General features: G+C 44.0%; 1 protein-coding gene across 1 annotated transcript in view; it reads right to left on the bottom strand.

Annotated features, from left to right (window-relative positions):
- The window catches only part of LOC126188489 (transcriptional repressor scratch 1-like), a 185672-nt gene extending 172740 nt beyond the window's left edge, over window positions 1–12932 (bottom strand). The window contains exon 1 of the mRNA XM_049930092.1: window positions 12868–12932. Within this exon, the coding sequence (XP_049786049.1) occupies window positions 12868–12932 (65 nt within the window). The remainder of the gene's footprint in view (window positions 1–12867) is intronic.
- Window positions 12933–13978: the final 1046 nt, after the last annotated feature.

Genomic DNA, 13978 nt, shown 5'->3' with positions numbered 1-13978 from the left:
CATAATGCTGGGTGCTGGTTTGCGACTGTCGACTGCACCCAGTAATGATGTAACTTCCCGGATCCTCCCGAAATCATCTGAAGATGAACCTGAAGGGGTTCGAAAACCGGTTAATGTAATAAAGCATTATTATTGAAAAAGTGACTGGTTGCAGTTGTGTATAACTTATTTACATTAATATACAGTCACGGTTCTAAAATATCCGTAATGGATAAGCATAATAAAATTGGTTATCTTTGCATTATCTTGCAGTGTGTTCGACGAGGTAAGTGGTGTGTGTGTGTGTGTGCTGACGTTATCGGAAAAGTTTCTAGGTGGACAGCTGCAGCTCCAGGAATGGTGGTCTTCGCAGAACTTCTAGTTTAGACGTGCTGCGAGTGTAGCTATTTGCGGCGCAACAGACTCACACGGAGAAGTAATTCCAAGGCGCCCCAACACCTGCCAGGTGTTAGGAGACAACCGTCAGCATGCGCAAGGCAGAACTAGCGCTGTGTAATCGTGGCAGCTGCAAGTTCTTTGAAACTATTCAAGCACACAAAAAATTGTTAATTCCTCTTCTGTTCCAGAAACTACTGAGCTGAGCAGAGTGCTTCTGTTAATATATGTATGCTAAGTCTCACCATTTGTTGTGTTATTTTGACTGACAGCAAATACTTCTTTCTCATTGTGTCTTCAAGGACGCATCCTACATAGCCCTCACAAATTTGCATTACTCACTTGTATTTTGTGGATATTACGTCCAGAACTTCGTTACGCTAAATGCAAAGGTGCAAATACTCTGACGAAGAGGCGTAGTCCAATTCAATATCGCTAAGTTTACAAAGTGACATGCACAGTGAGGGTGGAATGAGATTTTTCTAATCAAAAGAGAGATCTGAGAATGTGCTGGGTACATTTTATAGGCATTTAGATAAAAATTTCCGTTTCATCTGAAGTAGTCAAATGCTAAGATAGAGTTGTGCTTGAGCGTCCTTGATAACATATCGTTTTACATTGTTCATTTTCTTGTTAAAGCAGAAATACACTCTACATCTACATCCATACTCCGCAAGCGACCTGACGGTGTGTGGCGGAGGGTACCTTGAGTACCTCTATCGGTTCTCCCTTCCATTCCAGTCTCGTATTGTTCGTGGAAAGAAAGATTGTCGGTATGCCTCTGTGTGGGCTATAATCTCTCTGATTTTATCCTCATGGTCTCTTCGCAAGATATACGTAGGAGAGAGCAATATACTGCTTGACTCCTCGGTGAAGGTATGTTCTCGAAACTTCAACAAAAGCCCGTACCGAGCTACTGAGCGTCTCTTCTGCAGAGTATTCCACTGGAGATTATCTATCATCTCCGTAACGCTTTCGCGATTACTAAATGATCCTGTAACGAAGCGCGCTGCTCTCCGTAGGATCTTCCCTATCTCTTCTATTAACTCTATCTGGTACGGATCCCACACTGCTGAGCAGTATTCAAGCAGTGGGCGAACAAGCGTACTGTAACCTACTTCCTTCGTTTTCGGATTGCATTTCCTTGGGATTCTTCCAATGAATCTCAGTCTGGCATCTGTTTTACCGACGATCAACTTTATATGATCATTCCATTTTAAATCACTCCTAATGCGTACTCCCAGATAATTTATGGAATTAACTGCTTCCAGTTGCTGACCTGCTATATTGTAGCTAAATGTTAAGGGATCTTTCTTTCTATGTATTCGCAGCACATTAATCTTGTCTACATTAAGATTCAATTGCCATTCCCTGCACCATGCGTCCATTCGCTGCAGATCCTCCTGCATTTCAGTACAATTTTCCATTGTTACAACCTCTCGATATACCACAGCATCATCCGCAAAAAGCCTCAGTGAACCTCCGATGTCATCCACAAGGTCGCACCATACCGATATCTTTTGTAAGTCATATTGCAATACGTTTTGACCATATGATGACTTTAAAAGACGGTAACTACCTTTCCAATATTTGGAGGTCACATTGAAGAATGTTCATACAAACCATTGTAAATGAAAAGCTGAATGTAGTCTATAGTATTAATTTCTTTAGTTAACCAGTTTTCGGCTTACAACCACATCACAAAACTTTAACCAGCTATAATCGTCAAAGAAGCTACAATATCGGTAAACAACAATGGGTAAAAATCGGGAATGAGGCACAAACACGTCAAATAAGTAAATTTCATTTCTGGCAGTGCAGTGGAAACGTGATTGAAAATGTTAAAACTAAATATTAAATAAATATGAAGGGAACAAAATTAAAGAAACATTAACACTAAACCTTGAAAAACTGTTTGTCTGTATGTGAGTGAAGATGAGCTAAACGGGAGGAGAGCAATATTAGCAGGAATTGTACTCAACACAAGAGAATATGCGTATAAGGTAGAAACCTAATATCGTACATAATAATTTAAATTAAATCATCAGAATTAATGCAAGACAAGCACACTTAAGAACAGCCAGAAGGGATATTACATGTGGAACGTGATTCAAAAGCGGGGTAAAAGACAACACTAATAACTGTTACAGGAAATATATTTAGCTACATGAACCATAGACCTTGCCGTTGGTGGGGAGGCTTGCGTGCCTCAGCGATACAGATAGCTGTACCGTAGGTACAACCACAACGGAGGGGTATCTGTTGAGAGGCCAGACAAACGTGTGGTTCCTGAAGAGGAGCAGCAGCCTCTTCAGTAGTTGCAAGGGCAACAGTCTGGATGATTGACTGATCTGCCCTTGTAACAATACCAAAACGGCCTTGCTGTGCTGGTACTGCGAACGGCTGAAAGCAAGGGGAAACTACGGCCGTAATTTTTCCCGAGGGCATGCAGCTTTACTGTATGATTAAATGATGATGGCGTCCTCTTGGGTAAAATATTCCGGAGGTAAAATAGTCCCCCATTCGGATCTCCGGGCGGGGACTATTCAAGAGGATGTCGTTATCAGCAGAAAGAAAACTGGTGTTCTACGGATCGGAGCGTGGAATGTCAGATCCCTTAATCGGGCAGGTAGGTTAGAAAATTTAAAAAGGGAAATGGATAGGTTAAAGTTAGATATAGTGGGAATTAGTGAAGTTCGGTGGCAGGAGGAACAAAACTTCTGGTCAGGTGACTACAGGGTTATAAACACAAAGTCAAATAGGGGTAATGCAGGAGTAGGTTTAATAATGAATAGGAAAATAGGAATGCGGGTAAGCTACTACAAACAGCATAGTGAACGCATTATTGTGGCCAAGATAGATACGAAGCCCACACCTACTACAGTAGTACAAGTTTATATGCCAGCTCCGCAGATGACGAAGAAATTGAAAAAATGTATGATGAAATAAAAGAAATTATTCAGACAGTGAAGGGAGACGAAAATTTAATAGTCATTGGTGACTGGAATTCGAGTGTAGGAAAAGGGAGAGAAGGAAACGTAGTAGGTGAATATGGATTGGGGTTAAGAAATGAAAGAGGAAGCCGCCTGGTAGAATTTTGCACAGAGCACAACTTAATTATAGCGAACACTTGGTTTAAGAATCATGATAGAAGGTTGTATACATGGAAGAACCCTGGAGATATTAAAAGGTATCAGATAGATTATATAATGGTAAGACAGAGATTTAGGAACCGGGTTTTAAATTGTAAGACATTTCCAGGGGCAGATGTGGACTCTGACCACAATCTACTGGTTATGACCTGTAGATTAAAACTGAAGAAACTGCAAAAAGGTGGGAACTTAAGGAGATGGGACCTGGATAAACTGAAAGAACCAGAGGTTGTACAGAGTTTCAGGGAGAGCATAAGGGAACAATTGACAGGAATGGGGGAAAGAAATACAGTAGAAGAAGAATGGGTAGCTTTGAGGGATGAAGTAGTGAAGGCAGCAGAGGATCAAGTAGGTAAAAAGACGAGGGCTAGTAGAAATCCTTGGGTAACAGAAGAAATATTGAATTTAATTGATGAAAGGAGAAAATATAAAAATGCAGCAAATGAAGCAGGCAAAAAGGAATACAAACGTCTCAAAAATGAAATCGATAGGAAGTGCAAAATGGCTAAGCAGGGATGGCTAGAGGACAAATGTAAGGATGTAGAGGCATATCTCACTAGGGGTAAGATAGATACTGCCTACAGGAAAATTAAAGAGACTTTTGGAGATAAGAGAACCACTTGTAGGAACATCAAGAGCTCAGATGGAAACCCAGTTCTAAGCAAAGAAGGGAAAGCAGAAAGGTGGAAGGAGTATATAGAGGGTCTATACAAGGGCGATGCACTTGAGGACAATATTATGGAAATGCAAGAGGATGTAGATGAAGACGAAATGGGAGATATGATACTGCGTGAAGAGTTTGACAGAGCACTGAAAGACCTGAGTCGAAACAAGGCCCCCGGAGTAGACAACATTCCATTAGAACTACTGACGGCCTTGGGAGAGCCAGTCCTGACAAAACTCCACCATCTGGTGAGCAAGATGTATGAAACAGGCGAAATACCCTCAGACTTCAAGAAGAATATAATAATTCCAATCCCAAAGAAAGCAGGTGTTGACAGATGTGAAAATTACCGAACAATCAGTTTAATAAGCCACAGCTGCAAAATACTAACACGAATTCTTTACAGACGAATGGAAAAACTAGTAGAAGCCGACCTCGGGGAAGATCAGTTTGGATTCCGTAGAAATACTGGAACACGTGAGGCAATACTGACCTTACGACTTATCTTAGAAGAAAGATTAAGGAAAGGCAAACCTACGTTTCTAGCATTTGTAGACTTAGAGAAAGCTTTTGACAATGTTGACTGGAATATTCTCTTCCAAATTCTAAAGGTGGCAAGGGTAAAATACAGGGAGCGAAAGGCTATTTACAATTTGTACAGAAACCAGATGGCAGTTATAAGAGTCGAGGGACATGAAAGGGAAGCAGTGGTTGGGAAGGGAGTAAGACAGGGTTGTAGTCTCTCCCCGATGTTATTCAATCTGTATATTGAGCAAGCAGTAAAGGAAACAAAAGAAAAATTCGGGATAGGTATTAAAATCCATGGAGAAGGAATAAAAACTTTGAGGTTCGCCGATGACATTGTAATTCTGTCAGAGACAGCAAAGGACTTGGAAGAGCAGTTGAACGGAATGGATGGTGTCTTGAAGGGAGGATATAAGATGAACATCAACAAAAACAAAACGAGAATAATGAAATGTAGTCGAATTAAGTCGGGTGATGTTGAGGGTATTAGATTAGGAAATGAGACACTTAAAGTAGTAAAGGAGTTTTGCTATTTGGGGAGCAAAATAACTGATGATGGTCGAAGTAGAGAGGATATAAAATGTAGACTGGCAATGGCAAGGAAAGCATTTCTGAAGAAGAGAAATTTGTTAACATCGAGTATAGATTTAAGTGTCAGGAAGTCATTTCTGAAAGTATTTGTATGGAGTGTAGCCATGTATGGAAGTGAAACATGGATGGTAAATAGTTTGGACAAGAAGAGAATAGAAGCTTTCTAAATGTGGTGCTACTTAAGAATGCTGAAGGTTAGATGGGTAGATCACATAACTAATGAGGAAGTATTGAATAGGATTGGGGAGAAGAGAAGTTTGCGGCACAACTTGACCAGAAGAAGGGATCGGTTGGTAGGACATGTTCTGAGGCATCAAGGGATCACCAATTTAATATTGGAGGGCAGCGTGGAGGGTAAAAATCGTAGGGGGAGACCAAGAGATGAATACACTAAGCAGATTCAGAAGGATGTAGGTTGCAGTAGGTACTGGGAGATGAAGAAGCTTGCACAGGATAGAGTAGCATGGAGAGCTGCATCAAACCAGTCTCAGGACTGAAGACCACAACAACAACAACAACAACATTACGTGGATAACTACACATTTTTCATTATTTAAAGGCAAGTGCCACTTTTCGCACCATACCGATATCTTTTGTAAGTAATATTGCAATAAATTTTGACCATATGATGGCTTTACAAGACGGTAAATGACTGCATCATCTGCAAACAATCTAAGAGTGCTTTTCATATTGTCTCCTGAATCGACTGTGTGGATCAGAAACAGCAGAGCGCCTATGACACTTCCTTAGGGAACGTCAGATGTTACTTCTGTTTTACTCGATGACTTTGCGTCAATTACAAGAAGTGTGATGTTTCTGACAAGAAATAACGAATCCAGTCGCACAACTGAAATGATACTCCACAGGCATCCAATTTGATTAGGAGTCACTTGTGAGGTACGTTGTCAAAAGCCTTCTGGAAATCTAAAAAAAAAAAAAATGGTTCAAATGGCTCTGAGCACTATGGGACTTAACTTCTGAGGTCATCAGTCCCCTAGAACTTAGAACTACTTAAACCTAACTAACCTAAGGACATCACACACATCCATGCCCGAGGCAGGATTCGAACCTGCGACAGTAGCGGTCGCGCGGTTGCAGATTGTAGCGCCTAGAACCGCTCGGCCACTCCGGCCGGTGAAATCTAAAAATATGGGATCAATTTGGCATCCCCTGTCAGTAGCATACAATACTTCGTTAGAATAAAGAGCTCTTTGTGTTCCACGAGAGCGATATTTTCTAAATCCATGTTGGTTGATTGTCAATAAATCGTTATCTTCGAGATAACTCGTAGTACTTGAACTCAGTGTGTGTTCCAAAATCGGTATGTACTGCAAATCGGTGTTGGCAACATGGGTCTGTAATTCATTGGGTTATTCCTACATCCTTTCTTGAGTACTGGTGTGACTTGTGCCACTTTCCAGTCCTTATGTACCGGCCTAATGACGATCAAGCTGTTGTATACTACACACATCAAAAAAATGTTTTGCATCACCTCGGTTCCGAGAGTTCTGGAACCTGTACAGAAAATTGGAATAGAGATCAACATAAACATCCTTTCCGCCCTTTTTATTGCTCATGAAAACCACACATTGCATATTGTGCCACGTTCACCTAGGCATTGTTGGTCCAGATTGTCCCACACCTCAAGGGCGATTCGGAGTGGATCCCTCAGAGTGGTTGGTGGGTCACTTCATCCATAAACTGCCCTTTTCAATCTATCCCAGACATGTTCGATAGGGTTCATGTCAGTAGAACATGCTGGCCACTCTAGTCGAGCGAAGTAAATATCCTGAATGAAGTCATTCACAAGATGTGCACGATGGGGCTCGAATTGTCGTCCATGAAGACGAATGTCTCGCCAGTATGCTGCCGATATAGTTGCACTGTCGGTCGGAGGATGGCATTCACGTATCCTACATCCGTTACGGTGCATTCCATGACCACCAGCGGCATACGTCGGTCAACATAATGTCACCTCAAAACAGCAGGGAAGCTCCACCGTGCTGCACTCGCTGGACAGTGTGTCTAAGGCGATCAGCCTGAACAGTTTGCCTCCAAACACGTCTCCGACGATTGTCTTGTTGAAGGCATATGCGACACTCATCGGTGAAGAGAACGTGATGCCATTCCTGAACGGTCCATTCGGCATGATGTTGGGCCCATATGTCCCGCGCTGCTTGGTGTCGTGATTGCAAAGATGGACATCGCCATGGACGACGGGAGTGGAGTTGCGCATCATGCAGTTTATTGCGCACAGTTTGAGTCGTAACACGAGGTCCTGTGGATGCACGAAAAGCATTATTCAGCATGGTGGCGTTGCTGTCAGGGTTACTCAGAGCCATAATATAGGTAGCGGTCATCGACTACAGTAGTAACCCTTGGGAGGCCTGAGCGAGGCATATCATCGACAGTTTCTGTCTCTCTGTATCTCCTATACGTCCGAACAATCTCGCTTTAGTCCGAGACGCGTGGACACTCTCCTTGTTGAGAGCCCTTCCTGGCAGAAAGTAACAGTGCGCGCGCTATCGAACCGCGGTATTGACCGTCTAAGCGTGATTGAACTACAGACAACACGAGCAGTGTACCTCAGTCGTGGTGGAGTGGTTGTAACTGATCGGCTGTCGCACCCCTTCCGTCTAATAGGCGCTGCTCATGCATTGTTGTTTACATCTTTGGGCGGGTTTGGTTCAAATGGCTCTGAGCACTATGGGACTTAACTTCTGAGGTCATCAGTCCCCTAGAACTTAGAACTACTTAAACCTAACTAACCTAAGGACATCACACACATCCATGCCTGAGGCAGGATTCGAACCTGCGACCGTAGCGATCTCGCGGTTCTAGACCGTAGCGCCTAGAACCGCACGGCCACCCCAGCCGGCTTGGGCGGGTTTAACGATACATCTGGGCAGTCAAAGGGACTGTGTCTGTGATACAATATCCACAGTCAACATCTATCTTCAGGAGTTCTGGGAACCGAGGTGGTGAAAAACTTATTTTGATGTATGTATTTCTAAGTAAGGAGTTATTGTATCAGCAAACTCTTAAAGGAAACTAACTGTTATATAGTCCCTTGACTGATATACAACCCATGACCAGATGCTTTCAGTGAGGTTCTGAAGAACATGCTGGAGAGGGTAACAGTCGAACGCTCTCTGAATGTATGTTAAGCCAACACAGGGTACTTTCGAAATTGCGTTTGTTATTGAAGATAGGGCGCAACTACCAGAGGCCTTGTCTTTATTAAGAATTTAAGCTGCTTCACGACACCGAGGGTATTTACTTCTAAAAACTAACGGTCTTAATACACACCAGCGGACAATGTCCAGCTAACCGACTATGCCAACTAGATGTAATCGTGTTGTGTACCCAGCGGACCCTGTAACATCACAAGAGGTGCTTGGCCGGTGTGCCCATGACGAATGAAATCCGGCAACCTTCCTTCTCGTAGCCTCCCATACACGGATACGTCCATGATGATTCTGTACGTAGAATTAGGAATCAGTTGATAAGTCCAAATGGAGCCACTGAAATGTTGTTTATCGTCGGTGGGCGCACCCTCTCGGCCAGCATCTCTCTGCTTGCGGCGCGAAGGGAAGCCACAACAATACTCGTCGTGCTGACAGTCCTTGGAGTTCCGAATGACGTTGCACTGTCTGGCTGCAAATAAACCAATTCCCAGACTCAAGATACGCTGGAGTAGCAACAGGCAAATTTTTCCGAGGACGTACGTTCCAAGACGACTCAAAAACTATCGCAAATGCTATGGCTATAAAACAAGAAAATACTTGGGGGTTGTTCGAAGACATGCCGACCATCGTTATTCCCTGTTTACGGGAATGAAATATGGTGAGAGGGTGGTGGGTTGCACAACATATTCCTCACATAAACATACGTGAATGGTAACTTTACAATAATAATATTTGTCAGTGAGAGCATTATCCAATAGCAGTCAGCATAATCAGAAACAATAGTTCCTGCATAAAAAATAACTGATTGGGAAATCAGCTCGGAACGAAGGAAGTAAGCAAGCCCAATTGTGGTTTCAAGTTCCGCCGACGACGTTCGTTGGAGAACAGGCTCGTGTTGGAGGAAGGGTGGAGAAGGAACATGGCCGTGTTCTTTTCAAGAGATGCATCCCGGCATTTGCCCTAAGCGATTAACGGACGCTGTGTAAAAATTAAAGCTGGACTGAGCGGACTGGCATTGAATTGCGTTCCTCGCGAACAAGATTGTAGTGTGTTAACCACTGGGTCCTCTTGCGTGGTATCTCCTTCTGGGGAAAAGACGTTCTGGCTGCACTACAGTTCCGTTTTTGATAGTGTAGACTCACCAGCAGTGGCTCAGCTGTAGATAAGGTAATGAATTTATCAGACAGCGACATTCCGGCACGTACAGGGGATGATGCTTTGACAGTGACGAACATGTGGAATCTGTGAGCAAAATGTTTTCATACTGAACGATGGACGAGTACTGGATTATTAAAGCATGCAATAGCAGCGTATGCAGCCGAAGTCCCTAGCGCATGCCTGTGTGGTGGCGCTCGAGTCGGAGGTAAGCCGGTTCGAATCCTGGTGATGAATAAGATTTCCACTACCAGTATTTAGCAGGTAAGGAGAAGAAACTGATGTCGGAACGTTCCAGACCACCAGACCTCCTCTGCCGTGTCTCGCGAAGTGAGTGTGTGTGATGCTGTTGACTGTAATCCGTCGGTAGAATGAGGATGTTAACCCCTGCGGTTCTCTTTCTGCTATTCAAGAGGAGTAGACTGTGTGACGGTACTGTATTTCATCCTTATCATGCTACACAAACATAATGCCGCACTATACAAAAATCCGTTACACGAGGCTACATTCAAAAAATACTCATAAGACACAACGATCATATATCAGCAAGGAAAGGGGCCATTGTGTGTAGGAGCAGAAAACCGACTAAGCAGCTGAGCCTATCCTTTGGAGGTCTCGCAGCCTACAATGCCACACGGCTTAAGATACTTACAGGTTGAGATGATCGCAATTTTGTCTGCATGGCTATAATGCTGTGTTTGTTCAGTACGATGTAAGTGCGGCAGTATGGAGCGAACCGCTTACGTTATTTGTTGCGGATAGCATTCTTACCCCAAGTGCCCTTCTACTGCATTAATATTTTAGCGTCCGCCGCTCGTGGTCTCGCGGTAGCGTTCTCGCTTCCCGAGCACGGGGTTCCGGGTTCGATTCCCGGCGGGTCAGGGATTTTCACCTGCCTCGAGATGACTGGGTGTTTGTGTTGTCCTCATCATCATCATCATCATCATCATCATCAATAATAATATTTTAGACGGCTTCAGTGGAATGTGATTGGAAAGGTGTAGTAGTTTCGAAGCTTCCTGCTTCAAACTGCCATACGCCACGTTTGAATAGTAGAATGTTCGGCCATATATGGTGAGTAATGCTCAAGTCTTTTCGGATGCCACTGTTTCCTTAATCTACACATTTGCCTCGGCAGGCTTCTAAGTAAGTAGCGACCTGTTCATCACTATCCTGTACTAAAATATGTGTCAGTAGGTACCTCTGGAACATATTCAAGGTCATACCGATAATTAGAAGCCAGATATTATTCATTTTTCGGTAACCCTACTCTTGGCAAATACTTAATCTGTGGGATAAAGTTCCTATGTCACACTTACCCTCAAGTATATATTATCCTGTGAGTGCCTTTTTCTTAATTCGTTGACTTAACTTTGAATTGCGTAAAAGCTGAAAAAATAACATAAGTTTTGAACATTTGTTAGTCCTGAAGATGCAATGCATTTTTTACAATCCACATTTAGCAATTATATAAAGCCGCTCGCTCACAGAAACATCCGTACCTAAAGACTGGAAAATTGCTCAAGTCACACCAATACCCAAAAAAGGAAGTAGCAGTAATCCTCTGAATTACAGGCCCATATCATCAACGTCGATTTGCAGTAGGGTTTTAGAACATATACAGTGCTCGAACATTATGAAGTACCTCGAATGAACGATTTATTGACACAGAGGCCTCACGGATTCAGAAAATATCGTTCTCGTGAAACACAACTAGCTCTTTGTACTCATGAAGTAATAAGTGCTATCAACAGGGGATGTCAATTGATTCCATATTTTCAGATTTCCAGAAGGCTTTCAACACCGTTCCTCACAAGCTTCAACTAACCAAACTGCGTGCCTATGAAATATCGCCTCAGTTGTGCAACTGGATTCGTGATTTCCTGTCAGAAAGGTCACAGTTCATAGTAATAGACGGAAAGTCATCGAGTAAAGTAGAAGTAGCCGGCCGGTGTGGCAGAGCGGTTCTAGGCGCTACAGTCTGGAACCGCGCGACCGCTACGATCGCAGTTTCGAATCCTGCTTCGGGCACGGATGTGTGTGATGTCCGTAGGTTAGTTAGGTTTAAGTAGTTCTAAGTTCTAGGGGAATGATGACCTCAGATGTTAAGTCCCATAGTGCTCAGAGCCCTTTTTTTTCCAACCTCCGCCGCACAGTCGATGACTGCAGCGCCTTAGATCGAATGAAGACAACTATAACACGTAGGGAGCATGTTAGACAATATCGGTTGGAACACCAAAATGAGAAGTTAGAATTAAAACTTACTTTGTGTGATTGCGGGAAAGAGGAGTAACTACGAGTAGCTTGCTGAGATCGATGGAGGCCTGTCTCTTGGCACCGACAGTTTTAAAAATGTGACAGTTAGTAGAGGTTCTCTGCAGCCTAAGTGTTGGCAATGGACTACTTTATCGACTCCATTGTGTGCGCTAGGGTCTACAGGTAGATCACTTAGCGGAAAATGCATTTAGACACATACTTTACAAATCACTGTGAAGTGATTGGCAGGGGGTACATCCCACTGTGCCTTATATTACGGCTTTTCCCTGTCGCATTCGTATATCGGATGCGGAAGTATGACTGCTTAACTTCCCTAATGTGCGACATAATAAGTCTAAATTTATCTTTACGCTCCCTATGGGTCCGAAACCTATTAATTTCTAGATTACCAACTTTTTAATCGTTCTTGAAATACAGTACGTAGCCTTTCACGGGATAGTTTGCCTATCTACAAACGTCTGCCGGTTTAGTGTATCTATGACGTTTTCTCGTGGCTTATACAATCGTGAAAACTTCCGAGCTGTATTTCTTTGTACAGTTCTGTATCCACTAATTGCCTTATTTGGCTTGGTTCAAATGGCTCTGAGCACTATGGGACTTAACATCTGAGATCACGAGTCCCCTAGAACTTAGAACTACTTAAACCTAACTAACCTAAGGACATCACACACATCCATGCCCGAGGCAGGATTCGAACCTGCGACCGTAGCTGTCGCTCGGCTCCAGAATGTAGCGCCTAGAACCGCACGGCCACTCCGGCCGGCTTGCCTTTTTTGCTGTGGGTCCTATACAACTGAGCAACATTCTAGGAAGTGTGTACAAATTTCCTGCCTGGACCCGGACGTAGCTGAGCGTACGGGATGTGTGTCGGGCAGGATAACTAGTGTGATGTCACAAGTTGGTTGCCGGGCCCGTGTTTCCCGTGGGGTCCCAACCTTACCTCAGCCACCGGGGACGATCACGACCACTTGCGGATGCGGGAGGCGGCTGCTGCTGCTGCTGCATCGCTGGCGGTGGTTGCCTCCGCGTCGGAAGTTTACAGATGGCCCGGCCCCGCTCTCCTCGGCCGGTGTTTGTGTACGCCGGGCTGCGTGGATGGCTATTTCTGGTGCAACGGCGCACCGAGGCACGCGCGAGAACAAGGAAACCCGGGCCGCCCGCCCGCCCGCTGCTCGCTGCGCGCTGTTCGTCCTCACGGCGCTTCTGGCCGGAAGCAACCGCAGCCCGCGGAACGTCGCGCTGCTGACGTCCCGACGCACGTATCTCCTTCTTAACGTCCTCTGCCACATCCAGCATTATTTTTTTCCACTTTATGAGCAAACTAACCTCGTTGTGCCACATTGTAGCAGATACTTTCCATCTTGTGGTTTCTGTACATCACTCGTTTTCGTTTCTGCGTCTTCCCAGTAGGTGGCAGCGTTTGCTTGAAGACAGATGTTTATGGCAGTGCCCCAGCACGACTTCGAGGAATAAAGTGCATCTCTGTTTGTTTTTGGTACTTTCCAATACTCTGTAAAATGATAATTACTCTATCGACTAAGATATTGTTTATTTCACCCCAACAGTGTAGCACTGAGTCTACATTCGGCGACGAGCCATACTCCCACATTCCAATGGCACTGTCTTCACTAATGTCAGCCCTCTGACATTGAGTTTCCTGAATATTGCGCGTATTTCACTTATTTTGTAATATAACTAGTATTCAGTTTGAACATGTCTTAAGATTTTGATCGCTCACATCAATATTAAAATTTACGAGGATGTGCGTAAAAATAATGGCTCTGGATTTTTTATGTGAAAACCCTTACATCTTCTTAAACATAACAAACGTCAGTAACATTGTGCAGCGCCCGCCCGGCTAGCCTCGTGGTCTAATGCGCTACTTCTCAAATGGTTCAAATGGCTCTGAGCACTATGGGACTCAACATCTTAGGTCATCAGTTCACTAGAACTTAGAACTACTTAAACCTAACTAACCTAAGAACATCACACACACCCATGCCCGAGGCAGGATTCGAACCTGCGACCGTAGCAGCCCCGTGGTTCCGGAC

The sequence above is a fragment of the Schistocerca cancellata genome, chromosome 5 (genome assembly GCF_023864275.1).
Source record: "Schistocerca cancellata isolate TAMUIC-IGC-003103 chromosome 5, iqSchCanc2.1, whole genome shotgun sequence".
Lineage (NCBI taxonomy): Eukaryota > Metazoa > Arthropoda > Insecta > Orthoptera > Acrididae > Schistocerca > Schistocerca cancellata.
Note: the sequence above shows the minus strand (reverse complement) of the source record. Positions and strands in the feature narration are given on the sequence as shown.